The sequence below is a fragment of the Sceloporus undulatus genome, chromosome 1, assembly GCF_019175285.1.
Source record: "Sceloporus undulatus isolate JIND9_A2432 ecotype Alabama chromosome 1, SceUnd_v1.1, whole genome shotgun sequence".
Lineage (NCBI taxonomy): Eukaryota > Metazoa > Chordata > Lepidosauria > Squamata > Phrynosomatidae > Sceloporus > Sceloporus undulatus.
This window is the reverse complement of record NC_056522.1, coordinates 72,955,012-72,973,377: the sequence shown is the minus strand read 5'-3', so window position 1 is coordinate 72,973,377 and position 18,366 is coordinate 72,955,012. Positions and strand designations below refer to the sequence as shown.

Below are 18,366 nucleotides of genomic sequence, written 5' to 3'. Positions count from 1 at the left end.
CTTCCTTCCTATTTAACTACATGAAAGTTTGTGCCAAAAAGTTTCTGTTATGCCAACTGTAATAAACGGATCAGAATTAGAATCAGCATTGAAGCCTGGATTGAAGAAGAATGCTGTTTCCTTCAGAAGTGGTTCCTAGGTTAGTCATTGCTACCCTGTTTCCTTCTTGTTTTGTATGTTTCTGTTCTGGAGTGTCAGGTGCTCTAGAAGCAACTATTCCTGTTCTTTTTTCTGTGTTGAAAGTTGTTACTGTGGAACCCCCCTTATTTTGGAAGCAATTATTGGTGCTCAGTTTGTCTCCTCCCTTGCAAGTTCTTGCTTTAGAGCCCCAGCTGCTCTGGCTGCTGCCTCTCCTACCTTGTCTGATGTTCCGTGTTCTCGATTACTCTTACTACAGCTTTTGCTAATTGCTTTTTGGTAAGATGACTTCTTACAGAATCCCTCTAATAGGAGCCATTGTTGTGAAGAACGGCTATGTTGTGGTTAGGGGAGTGTGCCACATGATGATTGAAGATGGTAGTATAGGCATATAAATGTATTAAAAGTAATTAGAATATTTTAAAATCCAAATATCTTAGTTGTTTTGTAGAATCCATGCCACATGTTATGGTCTTGGAGCAATGGTGGAGACTAAGAAACATCCACACTCAAATTGCTATTATTACACATTCTCACCAGTGTAACTTAAAGGAATGCCAGAAATATAGGTATTAATTGTTGATCTGCACCTTCAGGTTATTTCTGACATATAGTGACCCTAAGATGAAGACCCAAGGGGTTTTCTTGGCAAGATTTGCTCAGAAAGGGTTTGTCATTGCCTTCCTCTGAGGCTCAGTGCAACTTGCCCAGTGGGTTTCCGTGGCCTTGAAGGAATTGATCATACAGTGGGTCCTCGCCTTACGCGGGGATCCATTCCGGATCCCTCCATGTAAGGCGATTTCCACCTATGCTCAAGCCCCATTGGAAACAATGGGCCTCGTGCACGGCGCAGCGGTGGTGCAGTGGCGCGCGGGACGCAACGGGCGCGTGCGCCCATGAAATTGAATGGGACATGCCGCCCCTTCCGCCCCGCACGTGCCCCGCGGCTTGAGCACGTATGCTCAAGCCGTGTAAAGCGTGCCCGCTTATGACGCGGGCATGCTGTACAATGCTATTAAAGTAGGTTTAAAGCTGGAAAAATTGCACCGCTAGATAACAAAGCAGAATGAAATGTTGGTTAGGGATGAAAAGAATATTTCAAAATATTTGAAAAATTATTGAAAAACATCTTTTCTGACTGCTGAGAACCCTTGAAGAAAAAAAATCCTGGACAGACAAGATTTTTCACAGGCCAGGTCTCATTCGGTGCAAAATTCACCACGTGGCTGTTTTGTGTAGCAAATAGCATTTGCTGTGTAGGAAACAGTGTTCTCTGACAAAAAAAAGATATTTTTGTGTAGAAATATTTAATATGCAGAAAATCACACATTTCTTTACAGAAAATGCTGTAAACTTGGCAACTTATTGTGTGGATTTGCATAGAAAACAGCATTTTCTGCACAAGAAATAATTCTATCCAGGAATATTATTTGTCTTTGTAGGACAGGAAAGACACAGCATCATCTTCTGACCTTACTCTCCCCAGGAAGGATCAGCAGGCTTAGGAGGATACCACTAAATGGATACTGTGAGACTTTGGCTGACACTGACTGGAATACCAGTAGCCACTACACATCTTTGAACATATTCATCAAAAATGTTTGAAAACTCTTGCTGTGCATCATTTTGCACCAAAGGATCAGTTTATGCTCCTCCCCCAGTGTTTTACTTAGTACAAATATAGCTGGAAGACTCCAAACTGTAAATACTGAGATCATATCCCCCCCCCTTTTTTTTCTCAATTAAAATATGTTTTTTCAAGAAAAAATGTATTCAGACTGTCAAAGAAAAGTAATTTGTGGCAAAAGTAACACCATCATTATTAGCAAGCAGCTATTTCTGAAAGGAGCTGCATTCATTTCCTACACCATGTACTCTTTATATTATATTTCCTTTAATAAATAAAATGGTTTAAATTATTCAACCCCAGTTGTTGTCTGGTCAAAATATAAATGTTTACTTAGTTTGCTGAAAGACTTTGGCCTGAAATGCATGGGCCAAATAAAGCAGCTTCCAGCTGCCTTGTGATGTGTGGCATTTACATGGTGTATGTCCTCAAAGCAGCTGGAACCCATGCCGAGGCTGCACTAGGAGGCTAACAGCTGGACAAAAAAGGATCAGAGATAATCTGGTTCCTGACAGCAACTAGCTTGGGACTGTGGCAGTGGCCTGGTTTGGAAGAGGGGTCATGCAGTTGCCACAGCCCTGGCATAATCATGGCCAGAGCAGCCTCTTTATCAACTGTTTATTTCACGCTTTTGAGACCAAGTGCTAAGCACCGAACTTTAAACAGTAATATTAAAGATAACAAAACGTAATTCATGGGATATGGAACCGCAGACTGAAATATCCTAGGATCTGTTTTTTTGTTGTTTTTTTACAATGTCAATATCCTAAAACACATCTTGTGCTATATCCCTTACTGAAGATACTTCAAAGTATTTTGTGTTTGCCTTCTTCTTCTTCTTCTTCTTCTTCTTCTTCTTCTTCTTCTTCTTCTTCGTGGTCTCTGTGTCTCACACAACTGGGTTTTGAGCCCGTGCAGAGAGTCCATTCGGAAGCTGAAAAGCTGAGCAGATTGGCTGGAAGCCCCACCCACTCTTGTGTACTGAGCATGCCCAATCCTGCCAATCTAGTGCCAGCTTCAGTTCTCTTTCATCCGCTGCACGAGAAACACTCCTTTTGGATTGCTGTCCAGCTGTGTCCTTTTGTGTATGGTAGAGTTAGTTTATTCTTTGATTCTCATTGTGCTTGTCAGCTTTGCCCTTTCAGAGCTTTAAGTGTGGGTCTTTTTTCTTACTCACTGGATTATGTCATAGAGTTTATAAATATTGCACCTCTTGGCATTTTTTGCTTTACTCCATCCTCCCCTCTTCTCCCTTGTCAACAAAGGTGCCATTCATTGTATCCCGGACAGATGCAAGATGGATGGTTACTTCTCCAAGTACAGTATTTCATGATGCCAAAAAGAGATGGTGATCTCCACCTCATGCCTGATCTATAGGGTGTAAACCACTACATCACACCATACAAGTTCAAGATGGTGACCCTTCAATTCATCCTCCCCTTTCTCCATTGTGGGGATTGGTTTGCACTGATCGACCTGAAAGATGCGTATTTTCATATTGCCATCTGACCTCACCACTGCATGTTTATTCACTTCACCATTGATGGAGATCTCTATCAATATACCGTCCTGCCTTTCAGCATCCTCACTGCCCCCATGTTTTCACGAAGTGCATGGCAGTGGTCATCTCTCAGCTTCGTGATCAGGGAATAAAAACTTTTCCTTATTTGAACTATTGGTTGTTAGTGTCATCCTCCCGTGCACAATTGTTCCAAGACATCCACACCACTCTCTCTCTTCTCACCAACTTGGCCCTAAGAGTGAATCCTTCCAAGTCCATCTTAAAACCAGTCAGAGTAATTGAGTATATAGGTACGTTTCTGGACTCTGTTATGGCTTGAGGCTATTTTCCCACCAGAAGGGCAGAAGCCCTTTGGGCCCACCTTCAATCCATTCTACGCATGAACCATCCTACAGTGAGAGACATTCAATGCCTCCTAGGCCTAATGGCCTCGACCACAGTCATAACCTACTTGGCATGCCTAAGATTTTGACCACTACAAGAATGTTTTTTTTTGTGTGTGTGTGTGTGTGTGCGTGTTCAACCACCTCAATGGCAGATAGTCCAACAGGCTAACACTCTCTCAACATGTCCATAACTCTCTTTGGTGATGGTTGATCCCCAAGAACTTCCTAAGGGGAATGCCCTTCCATCCTCCTGAACCCTACAGGATGGTCACAACAGATGCATCCATGAAAAGCTGGAGGGGGCACTTTAAAGACCTCTGTATTCAAAGCCATTGGTCCCCTTCCAAAATGGAGATGTACATCAATTCCCTGGAGTTCATGGCTGTCATGAAGGCCTTCCAAGCCTCTGAGAACCACCTCCATCAGAGGGCTGTCCAGGTTGTAACAGACAATACTACTACTATCTGTTATATCAACAAACTCACTCCTCTGTCCTTCATTTTGCACAACAACTCTGGACATGGTCCCATCAACATTCCATCCACCCCGTGGCAGTTCATCTGGCTGGCAAGGACAATGTCCTAGCAGACTCTCTCAACCGGGACAAGCTTCTTCAACACAAGTGGACCTTGTCACAGAAAGCCTTCCATCTCATCACTTCACAATGGGGGACACCCTCTCTAGATCTCTTTACCATTCTGGAGAATGTGCAGTGTTCAATGTTCTGCAAGGCGGTGATGTGGTCGCAACCTTCCACATTTTTCAGGCACTATCAGCTTGATTCCAGGTCTCATCAGGATGCCAGTTTTGGCCGTGCCATTCTCTCTTCAATTCTGCACTGACCCTCCCACCTGCTACAGGTAAGCTTTTTAGTCACCCCATTGTGTGAGGCAGAGAGACCATGAAGAAGAAGAACAGGTTGCTTACCTGTAACTGCCAGTGGTCATATGTGCCCTCACACAAACCCGCCCTACCTCCTCTTGGTCAGGTCCCTGCTAAATTTATTGCGGCGGACTTGAACTAAAGGAGGAGCTAGATTGATGGGATTGGGCATGCTCAGTACATGAGAGTGGGAGGGGCTTCCTGCCAATCTACTCAACTTTTCAGCTTCCAAATGGACTCTCTGCACAAGTGCAAAAGCCCATTGTGTGAGGGCACAGATGACCACTCAAAGAACCACAGTTACAGATAAGCAATCTGTTCTTCCCAATTATCCCGTAATAAACACCAATACCTCTTTTCACTACCATCCCTCTACCTGCTACACTAACCAGTAAGGAAATTGCCATTTCCCTTTCTTTCACTTATTTTGGTTAATTTGTTCATTTTAATTTGTTATGTTTTATAAACTCAAGGAAGACAATTAAATACTTTGTACCCATATTCAAAATTCACAGAATTTAGGGCTGCTATTAAGACACTATCAGTAGACCTCTGTCATAAAGAAATTCTACTTTGCAAGTTCTGCTGTGCATTACTGCAATCACAACACAACCTTGCGAATCATAGTTGTGGGTTCTTGTTTTTTCATAATGAAATCTGTAGTCACAGTCAACATAATGGAAAATAGAGAACTGGCACAAGAGCCTAAGAGTGATGTAATCCCAATGCCAAATCAAAACCAAAATGTGGTAAATGATTTTTAAAGAATTTTTTCTATCACAGAAAAGCAAACTTACTTGTGGAAAATTATGTGCTACTGATGATTAAGTGAACAGGTGGCAGTGACCCAGTATCACAGAAGAACAGTGTTTTTATATGTGTCTTTCTTCATAATTCAGTTTTCCAGATGTGGTCACTAGGGAAAATAGGCTTTTCCTTATAGCCAGTAAAAATTCAAATAACTCATATTTTTAGACCCATTCAAAGCTACTTAAAGCCAATTCTAAATAAATTTTAATGACTTCAAGTGCTTAAAATTTTGCTGTGTGGGAAACTCTATCTAAATTTCCCTATTGGCCAATGAGCAGGTATCTTCATGTAGCATATCATCATTAAAAAAATCAATATAAAACTTCCTCTGGATGCAATGCAGTCATATCTGGCTCCTCTATCTAACTGACAGTTAAATTTAAGTGTACTTTTCTTGTGACAAATGTTACATTAACAAGTTGGTCATTTTCCAATTTGTTAGGATAAATAAATAAAATATGTATTTGATTAAATTATTACACCCAGGTTCTCATTCACACATCACTATCACCATTATCAGCAGCAGCACTACCACCACAATTATAACCTGGCATTTATATATAGATTGTCACAAAGATAGTGTGATCTTTTTCAGAGGTGTGATATGCATATGGAAGACAAGACACTGTGCCTAGTCTAACTGGATGAACATCATTCATGAAGGTTAACATACTGAACATATAGGTTTCATTGTACTACAGAGGGTTGCAGATTATTTTGTTTGTACAAGTGAACTGGCAGACTATTCTGATGCAATTGGCATCAACAGTGATCACATGATGGGAACACAGAGAGCTTCACTTCTTGGCTGGTCGCAATCATCTGGAAACTCACAGGGAGCAATGGCTATGCAGGCCTCTTGGGGCTACTGGGTTCAGATTCACAATGCAAAATGGGGAGATAAATATGGGCTACAAAGCTGCAACATGTACTATGGTCTGTGTTCCTAGTCAAAGTCTAATCATGGGAAACTGATGGCTGACTAAATGCTGACTCCAATACAAAAACAGAATCTGGAATTGAAAGCAATAAAACAATTCCTCCCTTGGTTCCTGGCTCACTCATAACAACCATGGAGAGAGGCAAGTAGGCAAGAGAGAAAAGCTAGTTAAGTCATGGATGTACCTGGCCACATGGCCCATGGAAATTGTAGCATAACATCCTCCACTTCTGAAGTTGAGCAAAGGAAGCACAAACTTCTAATCTGAAATCCTTAACAAGCATACTGCTTATTTCAAATGCCTCTTTGCAGTAGCATCACTGCTGTTGGGGTCATTCAGTGTGGGAGTCTAAAAGAGCTGGGGGATGGGGTGGTGGACTGCCCCACCCACCTTTCTTTCCACTGCTTTGCTTGTCAGAACCCTGGCCAGCACTTGGCCAGATTGCTTCTGCAGGGTGCAGTGCTGCGGTCTCCGGAGGGCCCATTCAGGGTATGGCACAGGTACTTGCCCAGCAGCCATAACAGACTCTGAACGGATGGCACCCCCTCCCACAGCAGCCACTGCTGGGGGGGGGGGGCAATGCTGCAGCCTCTGGATGGCCAGTTCAGGGTCTGGCATGGATGCTGGACAAAGAAGGGAAGCTACACCCTTTCTTGCTTGCCCAAAAGCTGTGTCAGTATATCCTTCTTCTGCAGTGTCACCTGGTGTGATCCGTACCCCCCTAGTGATGCTTCAGCCTCTTTGAAATTTGCAAACAGAGTTACTAATATAAAGAAAACATAGAGTAATTCATCTTAATCATGATTATTAAAGTACATGATTATTAAGGCACATATATTTGCAGTGAATGATAGAAAATAAGAATGTAGAAGGAAACAATTAAGGAAAATGCTACACTAATTAATATTTACAACAATTAGAAGACCATATAAACTAGAAACAAAGAAAAAAGTACCTGGGGAGATGATGGGCTAAATGCCACATTGATTACAGATTCTGTGTGTCCTGTCAACTTATGGGAATAGGTGCTTGAATGCCTCTCATATATGTAAGCCTGAAATAGAATACATATTTAAATATATATTGATTTACCAAATTCCCATTGATTTATTGAGTATACTATAGTAGGCACTGACTAATAAATTCAGGACAAAACCTTTGGGGGGAAAGGACATTCTAGGTACTGAGATTATCTATCAGTAAAATGTGTATTTCTAAAAAGAGGCATTTATAGAAATAAGAACAGCAACCATACATTGAGAAAGGAGATAATCTGTCATTTAATTACTGTCACTTTTTATGACCTGCCAGCTTGTACACTGATATCGGTAGGAGGGGAAATTAGTTATAGCAGCTCCAGAGAAGATGTAGCTCCTCACCTTTTTCAGGACACTGTCAGAGGACTGGAGACAATATTTATTCTTGACATCTACTGGCAAACCCCTGAGATATACTGCTTCCTATTCTACCACTGTGGGACCACCGCTAGCAGCATTGTGATATCATCACCACCACAACAAGAAAAAGTGGACCTACTTTACTGTCTTGAGCCAGAAGTCTGCCCATGGAAGAGAAATTCCACAATATCATATGGCCCTTCTGTCATCCCCTGAAGTTTCATAGGAGTTTACGAGGAGGTGCTGAACAGTTCTCTGTCCACTTCCCAAAATCTGAACATTGTTTTGTCTCTGCAGCTTGAAAGAGTGTTTTTACAATACTTTTGACTGTACATTTGCAGGATAATAGCTTTAAGTTAAGATTTTCTTTCAGATCATTGATAGAATAATGTGAATGAAAAATGTGGAATTATCAAGTGCAGAACTCCAGGCTGTCATGAAGTTCCTGCTCCTGGAGAAGAAAATTCCAAACGATATCCATGAATGTATGAGGCAAAAATTGAGTGATGAGTAGCTGGCATACTCAACAAAGAAGAAATGGTCTGCCAACTTTAAGCATATAAATTTTGAGACTAAAGATGCAACAAGGTATGTAAGGCCTTCAACAGTATCAACTCCTGAAATTGTTGAGTGTGTTCATAACCTGATTTTGGCAGATCAGTGAATTTCATCTAAAAACAATTGTTGATACACTAGATATATACCAGAACACACTGAGGTAATAATTCATTAGCAGTTGGCTATGCAAAAGCTGTCAACCAAGTTGCTGAAATGTTTGAATGCTGACTAGAAATAAAATTGCGTGGGTACCTCTACGTTGACTTTGCAGCATTTTGAGTGATCTAGTGATAACTTTTTGGAATGGCTCATCACTGTTGATGAAACACAGTTACATCATTATGATCTGGAGACCAAACAGTCCTTGCAGTGGCAGCACTTAGATTCCCCACGGCCAAAGAAATTCAAGACTCAAAGGTCAGCAGGAAAGGTCATGACCAGTTTTTTGGGATAAGGAAGGAATTTTGATGACTACAATAGCAATAGCAAGTACATTTCTATGCCACTTATCAGTGCACTTAAGTACTCCCTAAGTGGTTTACAAAGTGTAACCTAATTGTCCCCAACAATATGGGTACTCAGTTTAGTGACCTTGGAAGGATGCAAGCCTAAGTCAAGCCTGAGCCCCTGCGCTGGTATTGAACTCACAACCTTATGGTTTGTGAGTGAGTGGCTGCAGTACAGGCATTTAACCATTGTGCCACCAGGGCTCTTCAGAACAGCCAACTAGTTAACACAAAATTCTACTCTAACTTCTGTGCTAATTAAAGGAAGCATTAAAAGAAAAACAACAAGCAAAGCTGTAGAAAGGTGTTCTTTTTTGCAGGACAATGAACTGCTCATAGGACTGGCAGGGTAATGGATGTTTCAGAATTGGAGTGTGAATGCATACACTCTCCACCACCTTGCTCACCAGATTTTGGTCCACTTGACTATTTACTGTTTGCAAATTTTTAAAAAAATTGAAAGGAAGGCTTCAGCAGGGATAGCAGCAGCAGCATAGAGTATTTCAGTGACCAGACATCAGAATTTATTTTGGAACGGTTAAAGAAACTCAAGAAATGATATGCCAAGTGTGTCAAACTTCAGCATGGATGTGTGAAATAGCATGTAAGTTTCACAGCTCTAGTTCATTCCGTTCTTGGTCAAACCAAGAACTTTTCAGCACCTCCTGGTATTCTTAATAAACTAAAAGAAATCATATTTGGTCAGAATGAAATGCCTATTTTCATCATATTTTAGTTGTAATTACAAGATAAAAGCATAATTACATATAATGTCAGTATTTCAATGAACTTCAAAAATAAAAAATTCCACTGTTTTGTATGAGCCAACGTGATGTAGTGGTTTGAGTGCTGGACTATGACTCTGGAGATGAGCGTTCAAATCCCCAATCAGTCATGAAAACCCACTGGGTGACCATGGGCAAATCACACTCTCTGAACCTCAAAGGAATGCAAAGGCAAACCCCCTGTGACAAAATCATGCCAAGAAAACCATGTGTCTCCATAAGTTGGGAACAACTTGAAGGCGCACAACAACAATTTTTACAATTGGTATTAAATGTTTTATAATAAGCGAAATAAGCTACTCTGTCTGTGAAATCCATTTTGGTTAAGTTTGAATAAAAAGTCATTGCTTTCTCTCAACCTTTATAAAATTATATTAGCTGTCCAACAACAGACAGCAGTAAGACATTATGAAAGACAGAGAAGAAAATAAAAAGGTACCTGCAGCCAATCTGCCAAATTGTTCCTTTGATTATTTCTCAGTCTCTCATAACTCACACATAGATTCTGAACAAAAAAGTTTTAGTATCTAACAAAGCAACCCAAATATATTAAAAATTATAAACTTTAAAAACTTCTCTTCAAGGTCATTGTCTGACTCATTGGATAATACTGTGACAAGCACACTTTGTTATGCCAAAAATATATATGTTTATAGTGTTATGATAGCACCAGTAGTATCCAGATACAGTAAACTTGATTTTTACTTTTTGATGTAGTCAAGCTGAACCACACCTTGTGCTTAAGCAGATCGGTTTATGGAAAATGTAAACTATGCTGGATGTTTCAATTTCATGTTTTACAAGGCAAATGCAAATACGGTAATAAATTACATTGCTCCAAGTAAATGAAGCAACAGTTTTTTTCCACATCATAGAAATGTCAGTACATACTGGATCCAAAGTAACATGCATCTACTTAGCAGGAGCAATAATAAATAATGAATAATGCATAGCATAAATGAATTTCACAAACAACTTATATTTCTCAATTATAACAAACAATCAGATGTTGAAGAGGAATTTTATTTATTTAAGTTTATTTTACTTAAAAAAAAAACTTCCCAAACAAATAACCAAATAAAATGGTTGAGTGTGCAAGTATTTGTGAGTTACATAATTGTGGAGCCACTGTACTGAATGAATGACTGTACTGTACTGACAGACCTTGCTATTTACCAAGATGTGTCAGTATGAATATTTTTTTTTAATATGAGACTTTTTTTAATCTGGTGGTTTTAAATAGTTTTCCTGGTTTTATCACTCTGCTCAGGCTTTTGCTGTTCTGTGGTGTTAATTTTTATTGGTTTTCGGATATTGTATTTTTTTCAGCAAAATTCCACCCTGAAACTTTTGGCATGACAACATGACAATGTTTTAAACAATCAAATAACAAAAAAGGGCATCATCAAGAAACACAGGGGTCTTTAAAATAAAACGTATCAGCCTGAAATTTATAAAAGAGGTATTATAAGTCAAACATATTTTCTTGAAATTCTTCTACAGTTATAAGGCTACAGAGGGACAGATGGTGGTGCTTTTCAAACAGATTTCAGATTTCTCATCATGTGAAGCTGAAAGGAGGCATTCTTCATTACTGCTATCATCTATATGATATTAGATGAGCCTGTGTACTTACCATCACTAATTTAAAATATTTATATAATGACCCCTCTATATTTGCTGGTTAAGTATTCATGGATCTGATTATTCACAGATTGCTGTCTTTGCCACTGCTGCTCTATATGCAACGGAAAAAGAATTTTCTCTCTAGATATTTATAAGTCCTTCAGCATGATTGTATGGTCAACCTCTAGAAGGTAGTCAGGTAAAAAAATAAAAATTAGCAGACCTGCATTTGCAGTTTTTCCACTTTCATGGGGCCTGCACCCCTAATCCTCACAGAAATTGAGGACTGACTGTATTACATTCCAGTTGTATTCAAACATCTTTAAAGCTATTCCAGAATTATGAGTGACCAATAAGAAAGGTTCAAATATTCGCCCCCAAAAAATACTAATTCAAAGTCAGCTATGGCGGGTTATAGACCGCCCGTTTGGGGCAGGCTGCACCCGCCCCTTTCCCTGGTGTATCGGGGCCTCAGCTGCCAGACCGGCAGCCTCCGAGGCCCCGATCCACCGCTTTCCAAGCTGCAGGGAAGCGGCAAAAGGCCGCTTCCCCGCAGCCTGAAAAGGGGTGTCCTTGGGGCTTCAAGCCCCAAGGACACCCCACAGCAGCGGGGAGGAGGAGAAAGGGGCCGCTTGGCCCCTTTCTCCCTTGCTTCGCTGGGTGCAGCCATCTGAAGGCTGCACCCAGCGACACAAAGCGGCGCCGCAAACCAGGAAGGAGCTCCGAAATGGAGCTCCTTCCTGGTCCGCGCAAAGGGTGCACTAAGCGCCCTGGCACGGACTGACGTCACATCCGCGCCGCCCCGTATAGAGGCGGCGCGGTCATGATGTTGTCATGGCGGCCCCCATGTGGAAGGGGAGCCGCCATTTTGTACGGACTCAGTCCGTACTAGGGTTAGGGGGGTGCGGAAGTACCGCACCTTCCTAACCCTAGTACAGACTGACTCCGTACTTTCATGGCGGTTTGTAACCCACCTATGTGAACTTGTGAAAAAGTCAGGTATGTGAATTTTAACATTAGAAAATCAATGGAAGTACCCAGTTGCATATAGGTATGGGTCATTGCAGCCAAATGTACATCCTACTTTCTCCTGTTTGAACCTATATCTAATAATAAAAATTATTGTAACTCACATTGATACTTTCTTTCCATCTTCACCTCAGTTCAACTAGATATAATTTACCTGATCTATTCACATCCAGCATGGTTTTCCTGTGTCCGTAACCATACACCTACTTCTGTTTCTTTTTATTGGAAATCTTTCAGCACATTTCAAAAAACAGCTTCCAAAGGAGATTTACTAATGTAACTATATCAGGGCTATAAAAAGTTCTTTTACAGAGATTTGTTTTTTTTAAAAAAAACGAGAAATACACAATCTTTTGGGGCTTCTGAAGGAAACTGCCACATGTTTCAAGATGTGTCCAGTTATAATTCCTGATCTAATTTGACAGTGTACAAACATGTTGAAGATAGCAGTGTATACCAATATAGAGAGAACTGTGCTTGCACATTCCTGAGCATTAAGAACAGATTTTCCTCCTTCCAGCACATTTCTGAACACACAGGGAAACCCAAGAGAGAAAATTTGTGGACTTTTGTCTTTTAACACACACACATTCCAAGTATTTTTCTAGTCTTATCAAATGTCTTGTTTTCCTTGAAAGCCATTAAATGTTTCATCTGCATTAAACTCCACATAACATTTCACTTTAGAAGAAACTGAACAGATTGTGCTGAAACATTTGAAGTAAAATATTTAATGACCCAGTAGGCTTATAGCTGTAATCCTGTATATTTAACACTCCCTAAACTCTTAACTTTCATCCACATAGACTGGAAAGAAAAAAAATGTGTGGTATATTCTGATCAGATGGGAATTCTAGTGCATTCCAAGGGATAAAATTCTCCGTGTTCTGAGGAGTGTTCCTGGACATAGAGTACAGGGTAATTTACTATACAAAGGCACCGAGAGACAGAAAATGTATGTTCATGGGGTGGGAACATTTGTTTTGAATATCTGACATTTTTTTTCTTAAGAAAGTGTAGGCAATAACATTTAAACTTTCTAAAAATATTAAATACATTCTAGCTGGAAAAAAAAGTTATGTGCCCCTCCCCAAGTAATTAGGTCACAAGCATAAAAGGATGTTTATAAAAAGGTTTTTTTAAAAAAAAAAAATACTTGGCAGGTGACTTAGCATTAATAGTACCATGGAGTAATTTTTTGTGCCAACCCCAATATGTCATTTGGATGCTCAGCACTCCTTGCAAACACATTTTCCCAACATTGTACATCATTTGCAGTTTGTTTGTTTGGTTTTGCTGAAGAAACAAGAGGTACATCAAAACTGGTTGTTACATTAGTCTTAGCCCATATACCAACCATCTTTTGAGCATCTTGAGATGTGTCTCTTGTTTCTTCTGTGGATTCCAATGGATACTCCACAATTATCAGTGGTAAGGATGATGCAGGAAGGAAAGAAAAGATCAAGCATTCTCCTATCACACGCTGATCTCCCACTTGGAACCATACCCAGACCACTAAATTACAATGAATTGGTGGTAATTAATAGTTGAAAACATGGGTCTCCTACCATGTGTAAGTTTGCTCTAAGCCTTCAATTATCTATCTAAAAAGAGGCAGAATATTCTTCCAGACAGCTAATAGAAGTATACTATCATAGGCCTGTTACAGACAGCCAAAATAAAGCTGCTTCGAGTCACAGTGGAGGTATGGTGTTTCAATGATGCATGCGTCCTAAGAGTCCAGAAGTCGCACCAAAGCCATGCTTCAGCCCTAAGGACTGGAGCGTGGCTTTAGTGTGGCTTCTGGACTCTTAGTACGCATGCATCTTTGAAAAACCATACCTCCACTGTGACTCGAAGCAGCTTTATTTTGGCTGTCTGTAACAGGCCATAGTCATGACTTGGCTATTCTTTTTGGTTTCTCCTGATGACTGATTGTATTCTCCATTCTCATTACTCTGGCCAGAAAATATAATATTCACTGCCTGTATGTCATGGATAAAATTTTCACCATCTGGTCACAGTATAAGTTGCAAGTAATCTAGAATGTTCATTTTTTCAATATATTGAAACATTTGTAAATTATAGTATTAGATACCATATCATCAACTAAAATTTTTGAGAACGGCCCAAAGGTACATGATACAACCACCTAGGCAAATAAGGAGGCAAGGGTCTGGTCAATGGAAGATCTTGCAGAAATTATATTATTTGAATGATCTTGATATTCTTAAAGGAAAGGTGATATGTGTTTATATAATAGAATAGCATTTTCCCTACCCTCCTCCCACTTTTTATTTTCCCTTTTTAATATAAAAAAGAAAGAAGGGGAAAAGAAAGAAAGGAAAGAGAGAGGCATAGGATTTAATTGTGAGGTAGGCATATACAGTATATTAATATAATCTGACCCTATACAAAAAACAAAATATTTTGGAGAATATACACTAATGCCTAGTTAAAAAATAAGAGGACCATCTGACCACTGACCACTGAATATTGAATATTTATCTTTCCAACCTTGGAAGAGAAGTCTTATAGCTATAGTAAGAACATGCTGTGTACAGGACCCTACCATGGTGACCACCAGTTAAATTTTAAGTCCCAGGAATATAGTTTTAAAGTATAGTGCACCATACGTGGGTGCACTATATGCAGCTTTGAGCTTACACTGAAGCCATGTGGCAATATAAAGAATGACGCATGTGTGATGAACTGACTCACAAACCAGCCAATCAGAAGCCAGAGACCCTAAGCCAATCAGGTGCTGGCTGAGGAGTTTGAAGATTCTACTTGGCAGTTGGGTTTAGTCAGTTAGGGTTTGGAATCCTGAGGGACGAAGCTGGTGTTCAGTTGGGGAACAGCAGAGTCCAAGAGAGGACTGTGTTCCAGGAGTTCTTGAGGGAACAATAATTTGGCAGAGTGGGTTTTGATTACAGACCAAGAGAGGGTCTAGTGGTCTCAGGAAGGGACAGTAGTCCAATTGAGAGTCTTGTAGTGAGAGACTCAGGGTTAGCCAGCCTTGGGAAGAGGGATCTCGGTTGATTAATATCCTGAGGGATATCATAGCCTGAGTAGCTGACTGTCATGGCCAGCCAAGAGCAGGTCTTGGAGGATGAGGAGGAGGCTCCTCCAGAGCAAGAGGTAATTGAGGCTACACCAGGTGCTAATCCTGCTCCAGTGCAAGAGGTAATTGAGGCTACACCAGGTGCTAATCCTGCTCCAGTGCAAGAGGTAATTGAGGCTACACCAGGTGTTAATCCTGCTCTGCCAGAATCCAGCCCTGATCTCCCAATCCCAGAGGAGGAGGCTCAGCCAGGTCCTAGCACTGGTGGGATTCCTCTGGTGGTACAGCAGCCTAGTGGTGACTCTGGGGAAGAACCAAGCTTGAAGGTTCCCTCCTATAGACAACGCAGGGCTGAAAGTGCTGGCAGATGCAGATCCCAGAGAATTGCTGAGAAGCAATTAGCAGATCAGCCTCAGGTGGCACAGGGAAGAGTTTCCCTTACTTAATGAGCAGAGAGACACCAACTCAGTGCCAGAGTTTATTGCATGATCCTTTGGTGTGACTGCTGCCTGCACTGGCTCCCTGTATCTTGACTCCTTGTTGCCTTGACTCTTGACTTAGGAACGGACTGGACTATTGCTACCTTCTGGATGACCTGACCCTGGACTAGACTGACTATTGTGACCTCTGTTATCCTGACCTCGGCTTGGCTTTCGGTTTGCTTTTTCTCTCTCTCCCTGCAAGGTTTGTGGACTACTTCCAGCTTCATAGTTAATTGCCTTCCTTATTGGCATGTGTCTGTGGGTGCTGGCTGCAGTCCAGGACACTGACTTGGGTTTACTACTGAGAGAGAGTAGTGAAATATCTGTAACTAATTTGCCAAGTAAAGCTACAATAACAACTGTACCTCAAAGTTACTTAATATACTTCTGTTATTCAAATAAACATTTATTGTTTAAAAAACTGCTTGGCCTGAGTGTTCAAAACACCAACACACGCTACTGTATGTTAAAGACTGGAATAGGAGAAGATTGTGGTGTGGCATACGTCACATAAATTGGTGGCAGTGGTGGGATAACAAAAGTCCCAAGCACCTGCCACAATAGAAAGGTTGTTTGTCACAGTGTGCATGCCACCTCACCGCTACAGCCAAGCCCCATTATACTGAATGGGGCTCAGGCATATGCATTTTTCGGCTTATGCGGGGGGGAGCCTAGAACAGATACCCCGCGGAAGAAAAGGCTCCACTGTATATATGCATCTCTGAATAGCAAAGATGGAACCCAAAAGGTTCCAAGAAGCCTTAGAAGGACTTATGGTTGGATCTGACGGCGATTCTGTTGATGCCCTGACTAACATCTGGGACAACAATCTCTCCAGGGCTATAAACAGTATCACTCCTAAGCGTCCTTTCCGGCCTGCTTCCAATAGAAAACCATGGTATACAGAAGATCTCTGGGAAATGAAGCAGGTGCAACGACTAGAACACAGCTGGCGGAGACACCAGCGCTTATCCGACAAGACACTCCATGAGGCTCTTTTGAAGTCATATGGAGTGGCAATGGACGCAGCAAAGAACTCCTTCTATGCTGCGTGTATTGCGTCTGCAGAGTCATGTCCAGCAGAGCTGTTCAGGGTGGTCAGGGAGCTGACTCAGCTTCCCCCCATCCTGAACCCTATTTTAGAACCAACTATAGCCTGCTGTGATGATTTTAACAACTTCTTTGCAGATAAAATCTCTCGGATAAGGGCTGATCTCGACGCTGGCATTTCAACAGAAACTATAGAAGAGTTGTTGGTGCTTTTGGACATCTCAGTGGCTTTCGATACCATTGACCATGGTATCCTTCTGGAACGCCTGAGAGAGCTGGGCATTGGGGGCACTGCGCTCCAGTGGTTCCGTTCCTACCTCTCGGGCAGATTCCAGATGGTGCAGTTGGGGGAAACTTGCTCCTCTAAAAGGGAACTGACATCTGGTGTCCCTCAGGGAGCTATTTTGTCCCCCACTTTGTTTAACATTTACATGAAACCACTGGGAGAGATCATCCGGAGACACGGGGCATGGTGTTATCAGTATGCTGATGACACCCAAATATGCTTCTCTGTGTCCCCGACTGATGCAGTGACTAAGGATGGCGTCTCTCCTATGAATGCCTGCCTGGAGTCGGTAATGGGCTGGATGAGGGAAAACAAACTCAGTCTGAATCCAGAGAAAACGGAAGTACTGGTGATAGATCCGCCAGGCCTTAGAAAGGAAATTTATCCACCTGTCCTGAATGGGGTCATGCTCCCTCTGAAGGTCGAAGTTCGCAGTTTAGAAGTACTTCTGAACTCGTCTCTGCAGTTGACATCTCAAGTAGATGCAACAGTCAGAAGTGCTTGCTATCGACTTCGGTTGATACACCAACTGCGGCCCTTTCTGGGCCAAAGGGACCTTGAAACTGTGGTACATGCTCTGGTAACCTCTCGATTAGATTTCTGTAATGCGCTCTACATGAGGCTCCCCTTGTACCAAGTCCGGAAGCTTCAATTAGTACAAAATATGGCAGCCAGATTGGTCACTGGTGCGTCCAGGTTTGACCATATAACACCTATCTTGAAAGATCTTCACTGGCTGCCCATTCGCTTCCGAGCGCAATACAAGGTGTTGGTCACTACCTATAAAGCCCTACATGGTTTGGGCCCAAGTTACTTGAGGGACCTCATCTCCCCATATGATCCGCCCCGCGCACTCAGAACATCTGGGAAGAACTTACTAGTAATTCCACCTTCCAAATATGTTGCCACATCCCAGATGGCATTTTCAGTGATGGCCCCACGGATGTGGAACGATCTACCCGAGGAGCTCCGTCTGACAACCCCCCTAGAAACATTCAAAAAGAGGCTTAAAACTCTTCTTTTTTGTCAAGCCTTCCCCCAGAAGAATGAAGTTATCTACCCTGTTGCCATCGATTCCCTGCTTACCCTTGAAATCAAATGATTGTGCTTAGAGTTCTGTAATTGTATGGTTTTATTATGGGATTTTATCCTTTTAGGAAATGTCTGTATGGTTTTAATTGTCTGTACACCGCTTTGATCTGTGGAAAAGTGGTATATAAATAAAATTTATTATTATTATTATTATTATTATTATTATTATTATTATTATTATTATT

The 18,366-nt window shown here is 41.3% G+C and overlaps 1 protein-coding gene across 1 annotated transcript in view; it reads right to left on the bottom strand.

Annotated features, from left to right (window-relative positions):
• WDR27 (WD repeat domain 27) overlaps positions 1-18,366 on the bottom strand; it is a 125,848-nt gene that overhangs the window by 22,806 nt on the left and 84,676 nt on the right. The window contains exon 25 of the mRNA XM_042444018.1: positions 7,262-7,360. Coding sequence (XP_042299952.1) covers positions 7,262-7,360 — 99 coding nt within the window. The remainder of the gene's footprint in view (positions 1-7,261; positions 7,361-18,366) is intronic.